The following is an 18,434-nucleotide window of genomic DNA, read 5'->3' on the forward strand; positions in this document are numbered from 1 at the left end:
GTATTGTTGTTTATAATATTCCTTTTTAATCATTTTAATTTCTTTAGGGTCAGTAGTGTTGTCCCCTTTTTCATTCCTGATTTTGGTGATTTGTATTCTTTTTTATCTTGCTTAGTCTAGCTAAAGGTTTGTCAATATTGTTGAATTTTTTCAAAGAACTAACTTTGAGTTTCATGGATATTTTAAAAATTATTATTTTTCTGCACTTTAGTCCATTGATCTCTGCTCTGATATTTTTGAATTTACTTTCTTCTTGTTATGGGCTTGGTTTAACTCTTCTTTCTCTAATTTCTTTGTTGTGGAAGCTTAGATTATTGATTTGTGACCTTCTTTTCTGGTATAGGTATTTACAGCTATAAATTTCTCTCCAAGAATTGCTTTAGTTACATCTCACAAATTTTGATATATTGTGTTTTTGTTGTCATTTGGTTTCAGATATTTTCTTGTTTTCCATTTGGTTTATTCTTGATCCATGGCTTACTTAGAAATACGTTCTTTAACTTCCATATATTTGGGGATTTCTCTGTTTTATTTTATGTTGTTGATTTATAATTTAACTCAGTTGTGGTTGGGGAACATGCTTGGATGATTTGTCTTTTTAAATGTATTGAGATTTGTTTTATGACTAGCATTTAATCTGTCCTTGAGAACTGTCCATATGGACTTGAAACGAATGTGTATTTTACAGTCACTGGGTTGAATGTTGTAGGTTGAGTTGCGTGATTAAGTTGCTCAAGTCCTCTATATCCTTGATGATTTTCTGTCTAGTTCTCTCAAATATTGGGTAGGTATAGACATCTCCAACTATTATTGTTAAATGGTCTGTTTTTCCTGTCATTTTGTCAAGTTTTGTTTCATGTATTTTGATGCTCTGTTATTAAGTATGCATTTATCATTGTTATATCATCCTGATGTTTTGATTTTTCTCATTATGAAGTATCTCTTTTTGTCTGGTGTAATATTTTTATCTGAAATTCTGTTTATCTGTATTAAAATAACCACTCCTGTTCTCTTAGGATTACTGTTTGCATCACATATCTTTCATCATTTCACTTTCATCCTATTTATATCTTTGAATCTAATGTGTAGCTTTTGTAGACAGTACATCTTGCTTTTTTATCCAGTCTGGCAATCTCTATCTTTTGGTTGGGGTGTTTATACCACTCACACTTAATATAATTATTGATATTTTTGTATTTACCTTTTCCATTTTGCTCTTTGTTCTGTATAAGTTTCTTGTCTTTTTGTCCCTTTCTTCCTCTTTACTGCCTTCTTTTGTGTTAAATAAATGTTTTCAGTGTGTCATTTTAATTTCTCTGTCAGTATTTTTATTTTTAAAAAGTTGTTTCTCTAAGGATTAGAATATGCATTTTAACTTACCACAGTCTACTTCAGATTAAGACTAAATTAGTTTTAGTAAAATGTACAATCTTTGCTCTAGTTAGTTCTGATCTCTCCACACTCCTCTTTGCTATTATTGTCATGTATATTATGTGTATGCATTATAAATCCAACAATGCAGTGTTATAATTACTGCTTTATACAATTTTATGTCATTTAAAATAATTAAGAAATGAAAAAAATTATTTATAGATTCATTTATATCAACTCACATATTTACCATTTCTAGTGCCCTTTTTTCTCCTTGATTATTCATGCCATTGTTTGGAGTCAGTCTTTCAGTCTAACACACTTTCTTTATTATTTTTTATAAATCAGGTATGTTAGCAATGCATTCTCTCAGTCATTGCTTATCTAGAAATGTCCTTTTTTAGCCTCCATTTTTAGAGGATAGTTCTGTTGGGTAGAGAATTCTTATTTTTTAATTTCAGTTCTTTGAATATGGCATTCTCTATTCTGTTGTTCCAGGTGAAAAATCAGCCATTAATTGTATTGATTCTCCTCTGTACAGTGTGATGAGTATCTCTTATCTTGCTGCTGTCAAGATTTTCTCTTTGTCTTATGCTTTCATCACTGTGACTTACGGTGTGTCTCTGTATGAGTCTTTTTTTATTTATCCTATTGGGATTTGTTGAGATTCTCAAGTACGTAGATTAATGGCTTTTTAAAAATCAAATTTTGGAAGTTTTTGACCATTATTTCTCCAGATATTCCTTTTGTCCCATTGCCTCTTTCCTTCTGGGACTCCTATCAAATACTGGCATACTTGGTCATATTGCACAGGTCTCCAAGACGCTGTTTTGTTTTCTTCATTCTTTTTTTTTTTAATCTCTCAGCTGAATTACCTCATTTTACCTATCTTCAGGTTTACTGAGTTTTTTCTACTGTGAATGCAAATTAACTATTGAATTGTAGATTTGAAAAAATTTTTTCATTGTTTCCAAACTCTCTTTTTTTAAATTGAAGTATAGTTGATTTATAATATTGTATTAGTTTCAGGTGTACAAAGAAGTGATTTAGTTATATGTATGTATATATATTTTAGATTATTTTTCATTGTAGGTTATTGCAAGATACTGAATATTGTTGTCTGGGTTATATGGTAAATCCTTATTGCTTATGTGTTTTATTTCTGTATAGTAGTGTATACCTGCTTATCCCTTAATCTTAATTTATCCCTACTCCCCCTTTTCCCTTTAGTAAACATAAATTTATTTTCTGTCTGTTTCTATTTTGTAAGTAGATTCATTTGTATTATTTTTAGATTCCACATATAAAAGGTATCATACAATATTTATCTTTCTCTGTCTGACTTACTGCACTTCCTGCACTTAGTATGGTATTCTGTAGGTCCATCCATGTTGCTGCAGATTCTTTTTTATGACTGAGTAATATTCCATTATATCTGTATGTCTTGCATCTTTATCCATTCATCTGTTTATGGACGCTTAGGTTGCTTCCATCTCTTATCTATTGTGAACAGTGCTGCTATGAACATTGGGGTGCATGTATCTTTTTGAATTAAAGTTTTTGTCATTTTTTAGATATATGCCAGGAGTGGAATTGGTGGATCATATTGTAGCTGTATTTTTAGTTTTTTAAGGAACCTATATATTGTTATCCTTAGTGGTTGCCCTAATTTACATTCCAATCAACAGTATACAAGGGTTCCCTTTTCGCTGCACCCTTTCCAGCATTTATTATTTATAGACTTTTCGATGATAGCTATACTGACAGATGTGCAATGATACATCATTGTGGTTTTGATTTGCATTTCTCTGATAATTAGTGTTGATCATCTTTTCTGTATCTGTTGGCCATCTGTATATCTTCTTTGGCAAAATGTCTTTTTGGGTCTTCTGCCCATTTTTTAAGTTGGATTGTTTGTTTTCTTGATGTAGAGTTTGGAAATTAATTTGGAAATTAAGCCCTTGTTATTTGCATCATTTGCAAATATATTCTCCCATTCCGTAGGTTGTCTTTTCATTTTGTTGATGGTTTCCTTTGCTGTTCAGAAGCTTTTAAGTTTGATTAGGTCCCATTTGTTTATTTTTGCTTTTATTTCTTTTGCCTTCAGAGACCAAAAGATTGCAACAATTTATGTCAGACGATGTTTTACCTGTGTTCTCTTCTAAGAAATTTATGGTGTCATGTGTTATATTTAGGTGTTGAAGCCATTTTGAGTTTATTTTTGTATGTGGTGTGAGGGAGTGTTCTAATTTCATTAATTTACATGAGGTTGTCCAGCTTTCCCAACACTACTTGCTGAAGAGACTGTCTTTTCTCCATCAAATGTTCTTGCCTCCTTTGTCAAAGATTAATTGACTGTAGGTGTATAGGTTTATTTCTGGGCTCTCTATTCTGTTCCATTGATCTGTATATCTGTTTTTGTGCCATTGCTGTGCCATTTTGATTACTGTAGCTTTGTAGTATTGTTTGAAGCCAGGGAGAGTTATGCCTCTAGCTTTGTTCTTTGTCCTCAGGATTACTTTGGCAATTCTGTGTCTTTTGTGATTTCAATGTAAATTTTAGAATTATTTGTTCTATTTCTGTGAAAAATGTTCTGGGTAATTTGATAGAGATCACATTAAATCTGGAGAGTAATTTGCATAGTATGACCATTTTAGCAATATTGATTCTTCCAATCCAAGAGCATGAGATATCTTTCCCATTTATTTGAATCATCATCAGTTTCCTTTATCAGTGTTTCATAGTTCTCAGCATACTGATCTTTCACCTCCTTGGTTAGGTTTATTTCTAGGCAGTTATTTTTTCAATGTGATTTTAAATAGGACTTTTTTTTTTTTTAAACTTTCTCTTTCTGGTATTTCATTATTAGTACAAAGAAATACAACTGATTTCTCTATATTAATCTTGTATCCTGCTACCTTGTTGAATTCATTTGTTAGTCATAATAGTTTTTGTGCAGAGTCTATGGGGTTTTATGTATAGAGTATCACATCATCTGTATATAATAACAGTTTTACCTCTTCCCTTCCAATTTGGTTACCTTTTATTTCTTTTTCTTGTCTGATTGCTGTGGCTAGGACTTCTAGAACTAGGTTGAATAGAAATGATGAGAGTGGGCATCCATGAATTTAGTGGGAAGGCTTTCAGCTTTTTGCCATTGAATATTACATTGGCTGTGGGTTTGTCGTAAATAGCTTTTGTGATGTTTTTGCCCCTTTTTTGTTAATGTGGTATAGCACATTGATTGATTAGCATATGTTAAACCATCCTTGCAATCCTGGAATGAATCCAGCATGATCATGGTATGTGATCCTTTGTATGTACTGTTGAATTTGGTTTGCTAAAATTTTGTTCAGGATTTTTGCATCTATATTCATCAAAGATAGTGGCCTGTGATTTTCTTCCTTTTTTTTTTTTTTTTTTTGTGGTGTCCTTGTCTGGTTTTGCTATCAGAGTGTTGGTGGCTTCATAGAATGACTTTGGGAGTGTTTTCTCCTCTTCAGTTTTCTGAAATAGTTTGAGAAGAAAAGATATAAATTCTTTGTATGTTTGGTAGAATTCTTTAATGAAGCCATCTTGGACTGTGGTTTGCAGGGAATTTTTTTTTTTTTTAAATTCTATTTCACTTCTAGTGATTGGTATCTTCAAATTATTTTTTTCTTTTTGACTCAATTTTGGCAAACTGTATGTTTCTAGAAACTTGTCCATTTCTTCTAGGTTGTCCAATTTGTTGGCATATAACTGTTTATAATACTGTGATTTTTTTTTGTTTTATTTTCTGTGAAATTGGTTGTTATTTTTCCTCTTTCATTTCTTACTTTGTTTATTTAGGTCCTCTCTCTTTTTTCATTGGTGAACGTGGCTAGAGGTTTGTACATTTTGTTTATCCTTTCAAAAAATCAGCTCTTGCTTTTATTGATCTTTTCTATTGTTTTTTGATTTTTTATTTTCTTTCTGGTCTTTATTATTCCTTTTTCTAATTCTTTTAAGTAGTAAGTTAGCTTGTTTGAGGTTTTTCTTGCTCCTTGAGGAAGGCCTGTATCACTACAAACTTCCCTCTTAGAACTGCTTTTGCTGCATCCCATAGATTTTGTAAAGTTGTGTTTTTATTGTTGTTTGTCTCAAGGATTTTTCTGATTTTTCTCTTCGATTTCATCGCAGACTTTTTTTTTTTAAGTTGCATGCTGTTTAGTCTCCATGTGACCATTTTTTCCCCATTTTTCTTTCTATGGTTGATTTCTAGTTTCATACTGTTAAGGTCAGAGAAGATGCTTGAAATAATTCCTATACTTTTAAATTTGTTGAGGTTTGTTTTGTGTCCTAGTATGTGGTCTAACATAGAGAATGTTCCATGCATGCTTGAAAAGAATTCTGGATTCCAGGTGTTTTTTGGATGTAGTGTCCTGTAGCTGTCAATTAAGTCCAACTGTTTTATTGTGTCATTTAGGATCTCTGTTGCCTTATTGAATTTTCTGTCTGGCATATCTGTCCATTGATGTTACTGGGATGTTAAAGTCTCCTACTATTATTGTATTCCTGTCAGTTTCTCCCTTTATGTCTGTTAGTATTTACTTTATTTAGGTTCTCCTACATTGGGTGTACACATGTTAATGAGTGTAATATTCTCTTCTTTTGTTAATCCCTTTATCATTATATAGTGTCCTCCTTTGTCTTTCTTTATGGACTTTGTTTTAAAATCTGTTTTGTCTGATATGAGCATTGCTACCCCTGCTTTCTTGTCATTTTAATTTGCATGAAATATCTTTTTCCATCCCCTCACTTTCAATCTATGTGTGTCTTTCACCCTAAAGTGAGTCTCTTGTAGGCAGTATATTGTAGGTTCTTGTTTTTTTATCCAAGCAGATTCGAATTTTTTGTTCCAATTATTGTACTTTTCAAATCCAGAGTTTCTGTTTGGTTCCTTTAAAAAAAAATTCATTTTAATCCCTTTGTTGGTGTTCTTTCTTCCGTGAGGCATGATGTCATGCCTTCAACTTTTAATTTCCTTCAGTTCTTTAGACATGCTTTCTTTTACTTCTTTGAACATATTTATATTAGTTGACTTAAAGTCTTTGCTTAGTAAAGGCAACCTTTGGGCTTCCTCAAGAATAATCTCTTTGACTGCTTTTTTTCCCCTAAATATGGGCCCATACCTTACTATTTCTTTGTGTGTGTCACAGCTTTTTGTCAAAAACTGGATATATAAAATAATGTGGTATCTCTGGTAATCATATTTCCCCCTTCTCCATCCTCAGAGTTTATTATTGTTGCTGTTGTTGTTACTGTTTGTTTAGTGACTTTTCTTGACTAATTCTGCCATCCTTATCTTTATCTTTATCTTTATCTTTATTCTTTATCATGTATGGCCACTAAAATCTCTGCATGATTAGCTGAATCTTCAGATAATGATTTGACAGATTTTCTTAAATGCTTTTGACCAACATGTCTTCTGCTTTTTTTTCCCAGTGAGCACTTCGTGTGTTGGGGCATGCCTTCTGTGCTCTGGCAGTTAATAACTCTGCCCTAGTCTTTACTTCCTACTTGTGCAGAAACTCACAGTCTAGCATGGATGAGAGATCAGAGCTCTGTCAGGTCTTTCCTGGGCATTGCACAGCCTTCTAGATCCCCAGAAATATGTTAGAAATTACTAAAGCCCCTTATAGGTGTCTCATTTCTTAGATTTTTCCTTTGAGTTTTTTTGGCCAGCCTTTTGTTTGCCACAACTAGAATCACTTTCTCTGGCAACTACAATGTTAAATAATTGCTGCTCATTGTGGGGGGTCAGATCCTGGGTATAGGGTTTTGCTCACTGAATGACCTATGAGTCAGGTGAAGTAAAGATTAACTCCATGAATGGGGTTTTTTTAGGGAGGGTTTTAGGTTCAGTCAGGTCAAGGAGTGACAGTTCTCTGGGGACAGGGCTTTTGTTGGCCCTCCAAATTAATCTCCTTCCTTCAGTGGCTACTAGGCTGCTGGCTTTCATAACTAGTGGAGTTCTGAGGCTGCTGGTTTCCAAGGCTACCGTGAAACTGGGAAGACGGCATGAAATAGAGCAAGTTAAAACACTAGAAAGCTTACTGTTCTTATGAAGATTCAGCTGTTCCTCCTGAATAAATGTTACTAGGGTTTTTGCAAGCCTTTGGCTAACTACTAGAGTGCTGAGAAAGTTGATTTTGAAAATTTATCCCAGTGCTCTCATTGCTTTTATGGGGGAGTGAATGTTCAGAGGTCCTTCATTTATAAATCCCGAAGTGCTTCTGATTCTGCCTGTGCTTTTAACTACTATGCATATTTCCTCTGTTCTTTTTAGTATCTAATTATGGCCTATGTATATTTATTGTCAGCCATGAAAGTCCAGTCTTTGATTTCATTGAGAGCTGCTTGCGAAATAAACATGAAATGGTTATTTATGAAGCTGCTTCAGCTATCATCCATCTTCCTAATTGTACTGCAAGGGAGTTGGCACCTGCTGTTTCAGGTTGGTTGTATGTTTGATAGCTGGCTTTTATTTATTTTCTTACATTTTTGCTTTAAGTTCCATAGGTCTACAGGATAAGTATTTCTGAACCTTAGCTCTATATATATAGCCTTTACATTCTGATATATGGATTATTTATTTCAGTTGTTCTTTACTTAATTACAGTTGTCCCTCTATATCCGCAGGTTCTGCATCCCACAGGTTCAACCAAATCAGTTCACAGTTGGGTGAATCCTCAGTGTAGAACCTGCAGATACCAAGGGCTGACTGAACTACAGAATTTCATAAAAGAGTCTCGAGCATCCTCAGATTTGGTATCTGTTGGAGGTCCCAGAACCAGTCCCCTGCAGATACGGAGGGATAGCTATAATTCTTTTTCTGAAGTTACCATTTCCCCATGTAAAAAACATTAAAAATTTTTTTACTTAGAAAAAAGTAATTTTAATGCCTTCAGTTCTCCTTAATGTTTAAAAAGCCTGTTTGCTCTTGTAACTATAAATATTCCTACTCTTTAAATCCAGACATTAATGGGTTTGTTAAATTTTTGTAGAAAAATTAATCAACTGTTTCCAATATTTAAAGTTTTTATAACTCAACAAAGAGTGATTTTTCTATTTTTTCATGTGAATTTCTGATGCTGTGATCTAATTACTTTATGCATATTTTGAATATGATTCTTTATGTACTGTATTTTTGGAAATATGATATATGATGAAATGAGCTATATTCAGTGATACTTTTTTTCCTAGTTCTTCAGCTTTTCTGTAGCTCTCCTAAGCCAGCTTTGAGATATGCAGCTGTGAGGACCTTGAACAAGGTGTGTGAACCTTTGCTAACTATTGACATATCAGTGTTTCATTCAGAAACCTTAAATTGAACCATTTGGCTTTCTCTCCAAAGTTAGTGGATATGACTTATGAGCTTTACTTCTATAGCATCTCTCTTGTATTTGTGGCCTTAAGTATGGCATTTTTACTATTATTCAACTAAAGCTTATAATTCATTTCTGACTTTCAAGCACTTCATAGTCAAGAGCTTTACTCTTCAGTATGATGGGCATTAGCCATAAGTGGCTGTTTCCATTCTAATTAATTAGAATTAAATAAAATTAAAAATTTAGTTCCTCCGTCATTCTAGTCACACTTCATGTGCTCAATAGCCACATGTAGTTAGTGACTATCATACTGGGCAGTGCAGACATAGAACATTTCTATCATTGCAGAAAATCTTCTTGGACAGTGCTAGTCTTGAACATTGTTGATTCACATATGTAATTTTAAATTTTATTGTAACCACATTAACATTTTTTAAGATGAGATTAATTTTAATAATATACTTTAGTTACCTAATAAAATGTCATATCAACATGTGATCTGCAACACTGTAAAATGATTATGAATCAATAAAAATGTAAAAAAAAAAAACATGTGATCTGTATAAAATTATTAGAGATATATTTTACCTTCTGTTTTTTAATATTAAGTCTTTGATATTTAGTGTCTATTTTATATTGACAGTATACTTCAGTTTGGAGTGGCCACATTTCAAATGCTTAATAGTCACATGTGGCTGTTGGCTACCATATTATAAGTATATACTTATACATATTATAGAGTAAGTCTAGAAGATACAATACAGGAACATGGAATGAATTAAATAGCCATAAAAGTTTTAAATGAAAGTTTAATGTAGTAGAAAACTTGTCATAATGCAGTGGTATGTAATCGATTATAAATTAATTGTATGAACAATTGGAGGAGAGAGAAGTTTAGAGCAGCCTTTATGGAAGAAGCCTTTATAGAACAACAATATGAATTATATTTTAAAGAGTTGGTATAGGTCCACATTCCTTTATCTATAATCTTGGAGCCAGATGTGTGTCAGAATTCAGTATTTTATGAATTTCAGGGAGCTAATGTATTGCTGTCTCTTATTTTGCATGCTAACGTCATTGGGCCTGGAGCAGCACTCCACCATTAGACACATTAATATTTCTGCTTTGTACATATGGCTGTCCTTGCTAAGTGGAATATATTAAGACTTAGTTTTACACTAGTTTGGGTCATGTTTTGTCATTAAGTGAATTTTGATGCCAATACTTTGCTGAGTTTTTAGAATTTTAGAATTGTGGGTAAAGGATTGTTTTTTTTTACCAGTATTGGGATAGGCAGAGAGGTGAACGTCATCAACAAAAGCAAAGAAGCAGGAAAATGCCAGACACGTTTTAATGACCATGAGCGATCCAGTTTGACTGGAGTTTGCTTGCTTAAATATAGAAGTGTTTTCTAAGTGACAAGATATTAAGAGTCTGGGCAGTGTTTATCATTCTAGGCCCTGTTCTCAGAGATTCTAACATCTAGTAGAATAGCTATTCATGAACACATCTATTATAAAGAAAAACAGGTCAACTGCAATAGAAGACAGACTTATACTGTTATCTATACTGATACTGTTACAAATGTTATAGAAACCTGGGATGAGAAAGTGCTGTGCTATACTATGACTGGCAGGTAATCACTTATCAAATAATACATCATACCTTTTTAACTGGTACCGTTCATCCTGAAACAATCACTTTTTAACCTATGTTGTCCTATTTACATTTTAAAAAGCCATTTACTGTAATTAAAATTTTTATTTCCTTCTTCCCTTATTTTTTAAAGTTCTGGTCTTTATCCATAGCAATTTGCTTAATTTTTTTCTTGCCCTTCGACAAGGTGGCAATGAAGCACCCCTCTGCTGTTACTGCCTGCAACCTAGACTTAGAAAACTTGATCACAGACTCAAACAGAAGCATTGCTACCCTGGCCATTACTACACTCCTCAAAACAGGAAGTGAGAGCAGTGTGGATAGGCTTATGAAGCAGATATCATCTTTTGTGTCTGAAATCTCAGATGAGTTCAAGGTAAAAGTTTAAATACAATCATGTTTTCTTCCAGTCGCTGGCTTACCTATTTCTTAACAGTGACTTTTGATGAGTAGAAGTTTTAAATTTTTATGAAGTCTAATTTATTAATGTTTTTCTTTCACAGTTACTGCTTTCTGTGTTCTAAGAAACTTTTGTCTACTACCAAATCTTAAAGATATTTTATATTTTTTTCTAAAAAATTTACAGTTCTAGCTTCTACATTTTGGCCTATGATCCAACTTGAATGAGTAATTGTGTGTGATAAGTTCATTTTTTTTCCATACTTTTTTCCAGTCATTCCAGCATAATTTGCTTAGAACACTTCTCTTTCCCCATTGGAGTGCCTAGGCATCTTTGTCTAAAAAGCAGATAACCAGACAATTGTAGGCATATTTCTGGGCTCCTTATTATATTCTGTTGATCTATTTGTCAGTCCTGTGCCAGTACCACACTTGATTGATTAATGTAGCTTTATGGTACCTCTTAAATGTGTGGTCTTCCAACTTTGTCCTTTTTTTAATATTCTAGTTCCTTTGCATTTCCATATAAAATTTAGAACCATCTTGTAATTTCTGTAAAACAAAGCCTGCTGGGATTATAATTGGGATTGTGTTGAATCCATAGTCAGTTTGGGGAGAACTGACATCTTAATATTTATTCTTCCAGTTCATAAATATGGTATACCTCTCCATTTATTTAGGTCTTCTTTAATTTCTTTGAGCAATGTTTTGTAGCATTTACTCTAGAGGTCTTGCATGTCTTTTGTCAAATTTATATCTAAAAATTTTATGCTTTTTATTCCATATTATTAAAATTTCTATTTCATTGTTTGCTGCTAGTATATAAAAAATACTTTTAAAAAAAACCTTTCCTATAACTCAGTATTCTTGCTAAGTACCTTTACTGCTTCTGCTAGTTGTTATATACATTCCTTAGGATTGTCTATATAAGTAATCATGTTATCTATGAATAAAGACGGTTTTACATCATTTCCTATCCAAGTATCTTTCCTTTCTTTTTCTTGCCTTATTAAAATGGCTAGGACTTCCAATACACTGTTGAATAGAACTGGTGAGAATGTGTCAGAGATAATAAAAACAAAACAATAAATTTCAGTTAGAAGAATTAAAGTAAGTCTTATTAAAGTCTTATTTAGTTCTTAATCAAGAAGTATAGCTGACCCTATTTACTCTCTTCTAGTGTGCATCTACTTTTAAAAAACAAACTTAGCCTATGTTCTCAAGTGGACATTTTGAATCTTTGGGGAACCTTGGGAGTTTATGATGGTCATTTTGAAATACAATTTATTGAACAAATCTCCTATCCTTGAAAACTTAGATAGCTTGCAGTATTTTGTGATTACAAGTGATGCCACAGTGGATAACCTTGTGTATATGTTTTCTTGAAATGTTGGATGTGTGTCCTCAGGGTGAATCCTAGTTCATATGCTAGACTGAAGGGTAAATATGTAGTTTTGTAGAGTATGCTAAATTCAGCAATGTATGAGTGCCAGTTTCCCAATAGCTTCACCTATAGAGTATTTTGAAGTTTTGCCAACCTGATAGGTGAGAAAGGGTATCTCAGTGTAGCTTTAATTTGAATTTCTTTTATCATGAGGGAAGTTAAACATCTTTGCATATTTTTAAAGATCATTTAATATCTCTTTTTGAATATTGTCTGTTCGTATCTTTTCCCCATATTCTATAAGATTTTTGGTCTTTTGTTTCCTCAATTAAATTCTTTTATATATTAGGGATATTAGTTCTTTATCTGAAATGTGCTATGGTATTTTCTCTCAGTTTGTCATTTGTCCTTTAGTTTTTCTTATAATGTCTTTTATCATGCACACTTTTAAAATTTTTATGTAGTTAGGTTTGTTGATCTTTTCTTTTATTGGGTTGGACTTTTGATTAATAATTAATTAGAAAGACTTTCTCTTCAGATTGTAGAATTTGAATGGGTGCATTTATTCTACCCATGTTTTCTTCTAGTATATGTATAGTTTTACTTTTTGCATATAAGTACTTGACTCCTTGGATTTTTAAATTATATGTAGACTAAGAAATGTATGTAATCTTATCCTTTTCCATGACTATCCAGTTGCCCCCCACCAAAGTTTCATTTAAAAGGCTGTCTTTGCCCCAGCATTTGAGATACCACCTTTACCATGTACTAATGTTCCATATGTACTTGGGCCTATTTGGGGGCTTTCTATTCTATTCTGTTATTGTCTCTATTAATAGCGGGGTTGGGTATAGCTCAGTGGTAGAGTGCATGCTTAGCATGCATGAGGTCCTGGGTTCAATCCCCAGTACCTCTATTAAAAAAAAAATAATAAATAACTAAACCTAATTATCCCCACCCCAAAAACTGAATTAAAAAAATACATCAGTACCACACACTATTTTAAATATAGAAGTTTCATAGGATGTATTAGTATCTCTTAGTCCTCTCTCATAGTTCTTTATTTTTATTGTTTCCCTAGCTATTCTTACATATTTATTTTTTCTTATGAACTTAAGTATTAACTTGTCTAGTTTCATAAAAAATTTCATTGGTATTTTTATGGGGATCACATGAGGTTTGTAAGTTAACTTAGGGGAGTATAAATCTCTTGACGATGTTGAGATATCCTAACCAAGAACAAGGGATATTTTTAGTTTGTTCAAGTCTACTTTTGTGCCTTTTTAGAATATTTTATAGTATCTTTTAATTTTGAGTATTTGAAAAGTTCTTTTCTTAGGTATTTTATCTTTATTGCTGTTGCTATTTAAATCTTTTTACTCGTATCTTCTACCTTGTTATTATTTGTGTATATGAACAGTATTATTTTTGTATGTTAATTTTATAGTCTACTACCTTACTGAGTTGAGTTAGTTTTATCATTGATTCTCTGTGGTTTCCAGATTATACTGTCATGTCATTTGTAAATAAAGATGGTTTTGTATTTTATTTTCTAGTTTTTATTCCTCTAATCGTTTTCTCCTGTCTAATTGCATTGATTAATATCTCCAGAATACTATCAAATAATAGAAATAGTAGCATCCTTAAATTGTTTCTGACCTTAATATATATGACTCTTGGGGCTATTAAGGAATATGCTGGCAATAGGACTGAGAGGGTGTGTGTGTGTGTCTGTGTTTAAAATGGAAGGGTCCATCCATTCCTATTTTATTTAAGAATTTTTGCTAGGAATGAGTGTTGGATTTTATCAGACGTTTTTCAGCATCTGTGGATATAATTATATGACTTTTCTCCTTAAACTCATTAATGTTGATGAATTGTATTAATTTTCTAATGTTGAACCAGTTTTGCATTCTTGGCATAAATTCCATTTCATCATGGCATGTTATTTTCTTACTGTTGTGTTGGAGTCTGTTAGCTAATATATCACTTAGAATTTGTACATCAATATTCATAACTGATTTCCATCTGTAATTTTTCTTTTTGCATGTATACCATCTTTATTAGGTTTAGGTATCATTGCTTCATAAAGATTGTGGATGTTTTCCTTCATTTTCTATGCTCTGAAACAATGTATATAGATTTGGGACTATTGGTTGTTGGTAGACAATTCTCAAGTCTCCATGAATTTCTTGGATTTCTACACACCCTGTAAGTTAGGCACTCACTGCTGTTTGTTCTCTTTGTGTAGTGCAAGATATCTTCCAGCCTTAAAAGATACAGCATCTTCCTCTAAAAGTAAAGGGCAGGTTTCCATTCAGCCCTAGAAGATACAGTTAGTGCTCCTTCTAGAGCAAAAGACAAACATGCTCATTGCCCAGTGTAATAAGGATGATGTTTCCCTTCAAAATAAAGGACTGGCATGCTTACTGCCCACTGTAAAATGTTCAAGTTCCCTACCTCAGGTTCTCCTGTACTGCAGCCTACTGCAGGGTCAAGTATTATCTGGCCCTTTCTACACTGTCCTGTCGGAACTGGGATTCAGGAAACTGACCCCCAGATGTTGATACCCTGGCTACTGCTTTTGCTGTGAGTAATTGTCTTTCATCTCTGGTCCAGAAGTCCTGTGTTTTCTAGCATCCATGGAACTGTGGCAGACTAACTTAGCTTGCAAGTAGCGTAAAATCTTGCACCCTTTCAACTTCTTGACACTGATCTTTAAAGTTGTGGTAAAATTTTCCTAGAAACCATTTTGTAAAGTAGTTCCTTGATAACCTTCTCTATTTCTTCTATTTCTTCTGTTTAAGCTTTTTAGCTTTACTGTTCACTTTAAAATTTTTATGTGCTTGTTTGCTTGGAGCAGAGGGATGGTGGAGTCTCTTGAATGCACTTCATTTTTACATTGGTTTTATTTTCCTTTGAGGTCTCCTTGCTTATCTTTCATGAAGAATCATTATTGTCATTTTAGTTAACTGCAGTGCCGCCTTAGCATGCAGTAAATGAGAGGAAATGTGTGCTTAGAAGCTAAAGTTATAATGATGAACGTCCTTTCTGTGGTTTTCTCTGGGTGGTAGTTGTACGGTCACTATAAAGGTGGATGTGCTTTTCGTTTGTTTTTCTACAGGTGGTGGTTGTACAGGCAATTAGTGCTCTCTGTCAGAAATACCCTCGAAAGCACAGCGTCATGATGACTTTCCTCTCCAACATGCTCCGAGATGATGTAGGTGGACTACTTCTTCAATGTGGGAAGTTGCTCTCAAATTCTTACAGTATTTACAGCAGCTTTCTTTATCATCTCAGCATGCCTCTCAAAAAGTGCTCAATTCTGGTTGCTGTCTTATTACTAAACATGCTGTTACTTTGGCTTTCCTACTTGGAGGGAAAAACACTTTTGTTTCTTTCATAAGGGAAGGGAAATGAAATTTGAATGTTACAGCATGAGCCTTGGAGTATAAGCATTTCTCTAAAAAGTGTCCTCAGAATGAATGGCCGTTTTCTCTTTTGCCAGGGAGGCTTTGAATATAAGCGGGCCATTGTGGACTGCATAATCAGCATCGTGGAAGAGAACCCTGAGAGTAAAGAAGCAGGTCTCGCCCACCTTTGTGAATTCATTGAGGACTGTGAACACACTGTTCTGGCTACTAAGATTCTCCACTTGTTGGGCAAAGAGGGCCCCAGAACACCTGTCCCCTCCAAGTATATCCGCTTTATTTTTAATAGGGTCGTGCTGGAGAATGAGGCCGTCAGAGCTGGTGAGTCACTGGAACACTGATAATGATGTAACTGCTGGCCTTTTGAAATGCTAGGCTCAAGCAGGGTGATAATGAAATTAGAAAATGAAGTTGCAGAGTCTGTTTGACAGTGGGATCTGGGAGCATACTTAAGCCCAGATGTGTAGCTCTTTATATTTCCAGTTTCCATCCTGATTTCTGCCTTCTATCAGAGACAGATAACCCTTGACTTTCAGTACGAGAGGAAGGCTGTGATGGCATCATCCGTCCTTTCAGAATTATGGCCAGAAGAATGGATGTCTGTGAAATTTGTGTCTTGTCATTTTTAAGTGACTTTTTAAACAGGCTTAGGAATTTTTTACTTCCTCCTCTCTAATTGTTACTTCCTGTTAGCATATGAACAGGTGCAGATATCTCCTGTTAAAGATATAAGCCCTCTTTTGATCCACTGTCTCTCATTAGCAACTGACTATAATTCCCCTGTCAGGTAAACTTGAAGTAGCTGTTACTGGCTGCCTTTATGAACTTATTTTCCATTTTCTCTTCAACTCACTACAATGTAGTTCTGTCTTTTAAAAAATCTTCTGAAACTGTTTTTTAAAAAAATTACTTAAAAGCTAGTTGGAAATTCAAGTTGGACATTTTAATGTTCTTATCTTTGTTCACCTCTCAGTCAGTTTGATGTACTGTTGACTAAACACTTCATGAAACTCTCTTCCCTTGGTTTCCTCAATAGCCTCCATCTTTCTATCACTCCCTAGTCTTACTTATAGAGCTTTTCTTCCATTCTTTAAAAAGTTAGTTTCCCTTAGAGAGTTGTCTTCTCCACACACATTCTTCCTGGTGATCATTTTCAAAGCTCTACTGATAGGCTGTGACATTGCGGTCATGGCTGTTTCCTGAACTTGCATGTCTCCTAACTATCTAAGGCACTTCAGATTCAACTTGAAATTCCCAAACTGAATTCCTCACCTATAATATCCACTCAGTTTCAAAGCTAGAACCTTATTCCATTGCTTTATAACCCTGTCTATCCTTGAGCAAAGACCTGTCAATTCTGTCTCCTTAATACTTATTTCTGTATTCTCTTTTTTTTTCCAGTTTTCCCAGGTGCTGTATTAGGCTCCCATCCATTTCAGATGCCCAACTAGTCTGACTGCTTGTAGTCTCACCACATATCCAACATACTCTTCACACTCTGCTACAAATACACAAATTTATCCTGTATTTAACACCATTAATAATAACTTTGAGATTAAACCATAAGCTCTTCTTAATCTCTAGTCACTCACTCATCTCCTGCTCTCCAACTCAGGTCTACTCTTCAGCCTTTCTCAGCTGTGTTTAGTTCCAGGATTAGACCATACTTTCTTCTCTGGGGTCAGGGTTTTCATGCTTTTAATTCTCTCTGCCTTGAATCATCTTCTCCTGCCTTTTCCCTCTGGCTAACTCTGCTTGTTTTTCAGACTTTAGCTCACATAATGTCAGCTCCTTATCTTTCTTCTCCACCACCAATTCTGGCTTAAGTTCCTTTTTCTACTCACACGGCATCCTGGGTATAATTCTGCCATGGACTTACTATGCTACGTTGTAACTATCTCTTTACTTACCTGTCTTTCCCACTTGGGATCAGGGAGCATGTCTTTTATCTTTCTATCCCCAGTACCTAGTACAATTCCTGGCAAAAATTAGATAAGCAATAAATCTTTGTTGAATTAAGTGAATTTTAATAATAGGGGGTTTAATTTTTTTATGCATGGGGCTGGTCATTTGAGATTAGAGATTAATTAAGTGTGGTATATTAGAGGTCAGCCTGGAGGACAGCTCATATAAGACTTACATAGGGTCCTCTTTCCTCAATGCATGGAGGGTTTTCCTATTCAGAGCTCTGCCAATTTTATTTATGCTTAAATGGATCAAAGAAATAAGATCAAGAAATACACAATAAGACAATAGTTTATTCCCACTGAACATGAGAAAATTTAACTTTTTTTGAATGATTATTGCTTAACTCTGAGAAGTCAATATTTATGCTGTTTCATTTTATGCTTCATTATAGCTGCTGTGAGTGCTCTGGCTAAATTTGGGGCTCAGAATGAGAATCTTCTCCCAAGTATCCTTGTACTCTTACAAAGGTAAAGTAAAAGAATGTATTTTTTTTAAAAGTAAGAATGTCATATCTTTTATCTTTCTACCCCCAGCACCTAGCACAATTCCTGACAGAAGTGAGGTGAGCAATAAATCCTTGATGAATGAAGCCAATTTTAATAGTAGAGGTTTTTGTTTTTTATGCATGGAGCTGGTTGTTTGAGATTAGAGCTTAATTATTTAGTGTGATATATAAGGGGTCATGGAGGATAGCTCATATAAGACTTACATATGATCCTTTTTCCTCATTGTACCACATCAAATGCATTGCAGGGCCTAAGACTAGAGCTGATGGAGTAAGTCAGGGGGAAATGGCATTTTTCTTACTCTTCCGGTAATTTTGCATGTGCCAAGAACATACATTATTTGACTTTTAATTTCTCTTGCATGATT

General features: G+C 33.9%; 1 protein-coding gene across 1 annotated transcript in view; it reads left to right on the plus strand.

The window, feature by feature from the left end:
• COPG2 (COPI coat complex subunit gamma 2) overlaps window positions 1-18,434 on the plus strand; it is a 243,733-nt gene that overhangs the window by 36,821 nt on the left and 188,478 nt on the right. The window contains exons 10-15 of the mRNA XM_072964470.1: window positions 7,716-7,849; window positions 8,599-8,666; window positions 10,567-10,755; window positions 15,287-15,382; window positions 15,671-15,914; window positions 17,953-18,028. Of these exons, the coding sequence (XP_072820571.1) occupies window positions 7,716-7,849; window positions 8,599-8,666; window positions 10,567-10,755; window positions 15,287-15,382; window positions 15,671-15,914; window positions 17,953-18,028 (807 nt within the window). The remainder of the gene's footprint in view (window positions 1-7,715; window positions 7,850-8,598; window positions 8,667-10,566; window positions 10,756-15,286; window positions 15,383-15,670; window positions 15,915-17,952; window positions 18,029-18,434) is intronic.

Source organism: Vicugna pacos, chromosome 7 (assembly GCF_048564905.1).
Source record: "Vicugna pacos chromosome 7, VicPac4, whole genome shotgun sequence".
Lineage (NCBI taxonomy): Eukaryota > Metazoa > Chordata > Mammalia > Artiodactyla > Camelidae > Vicugna > Vicugna pacos.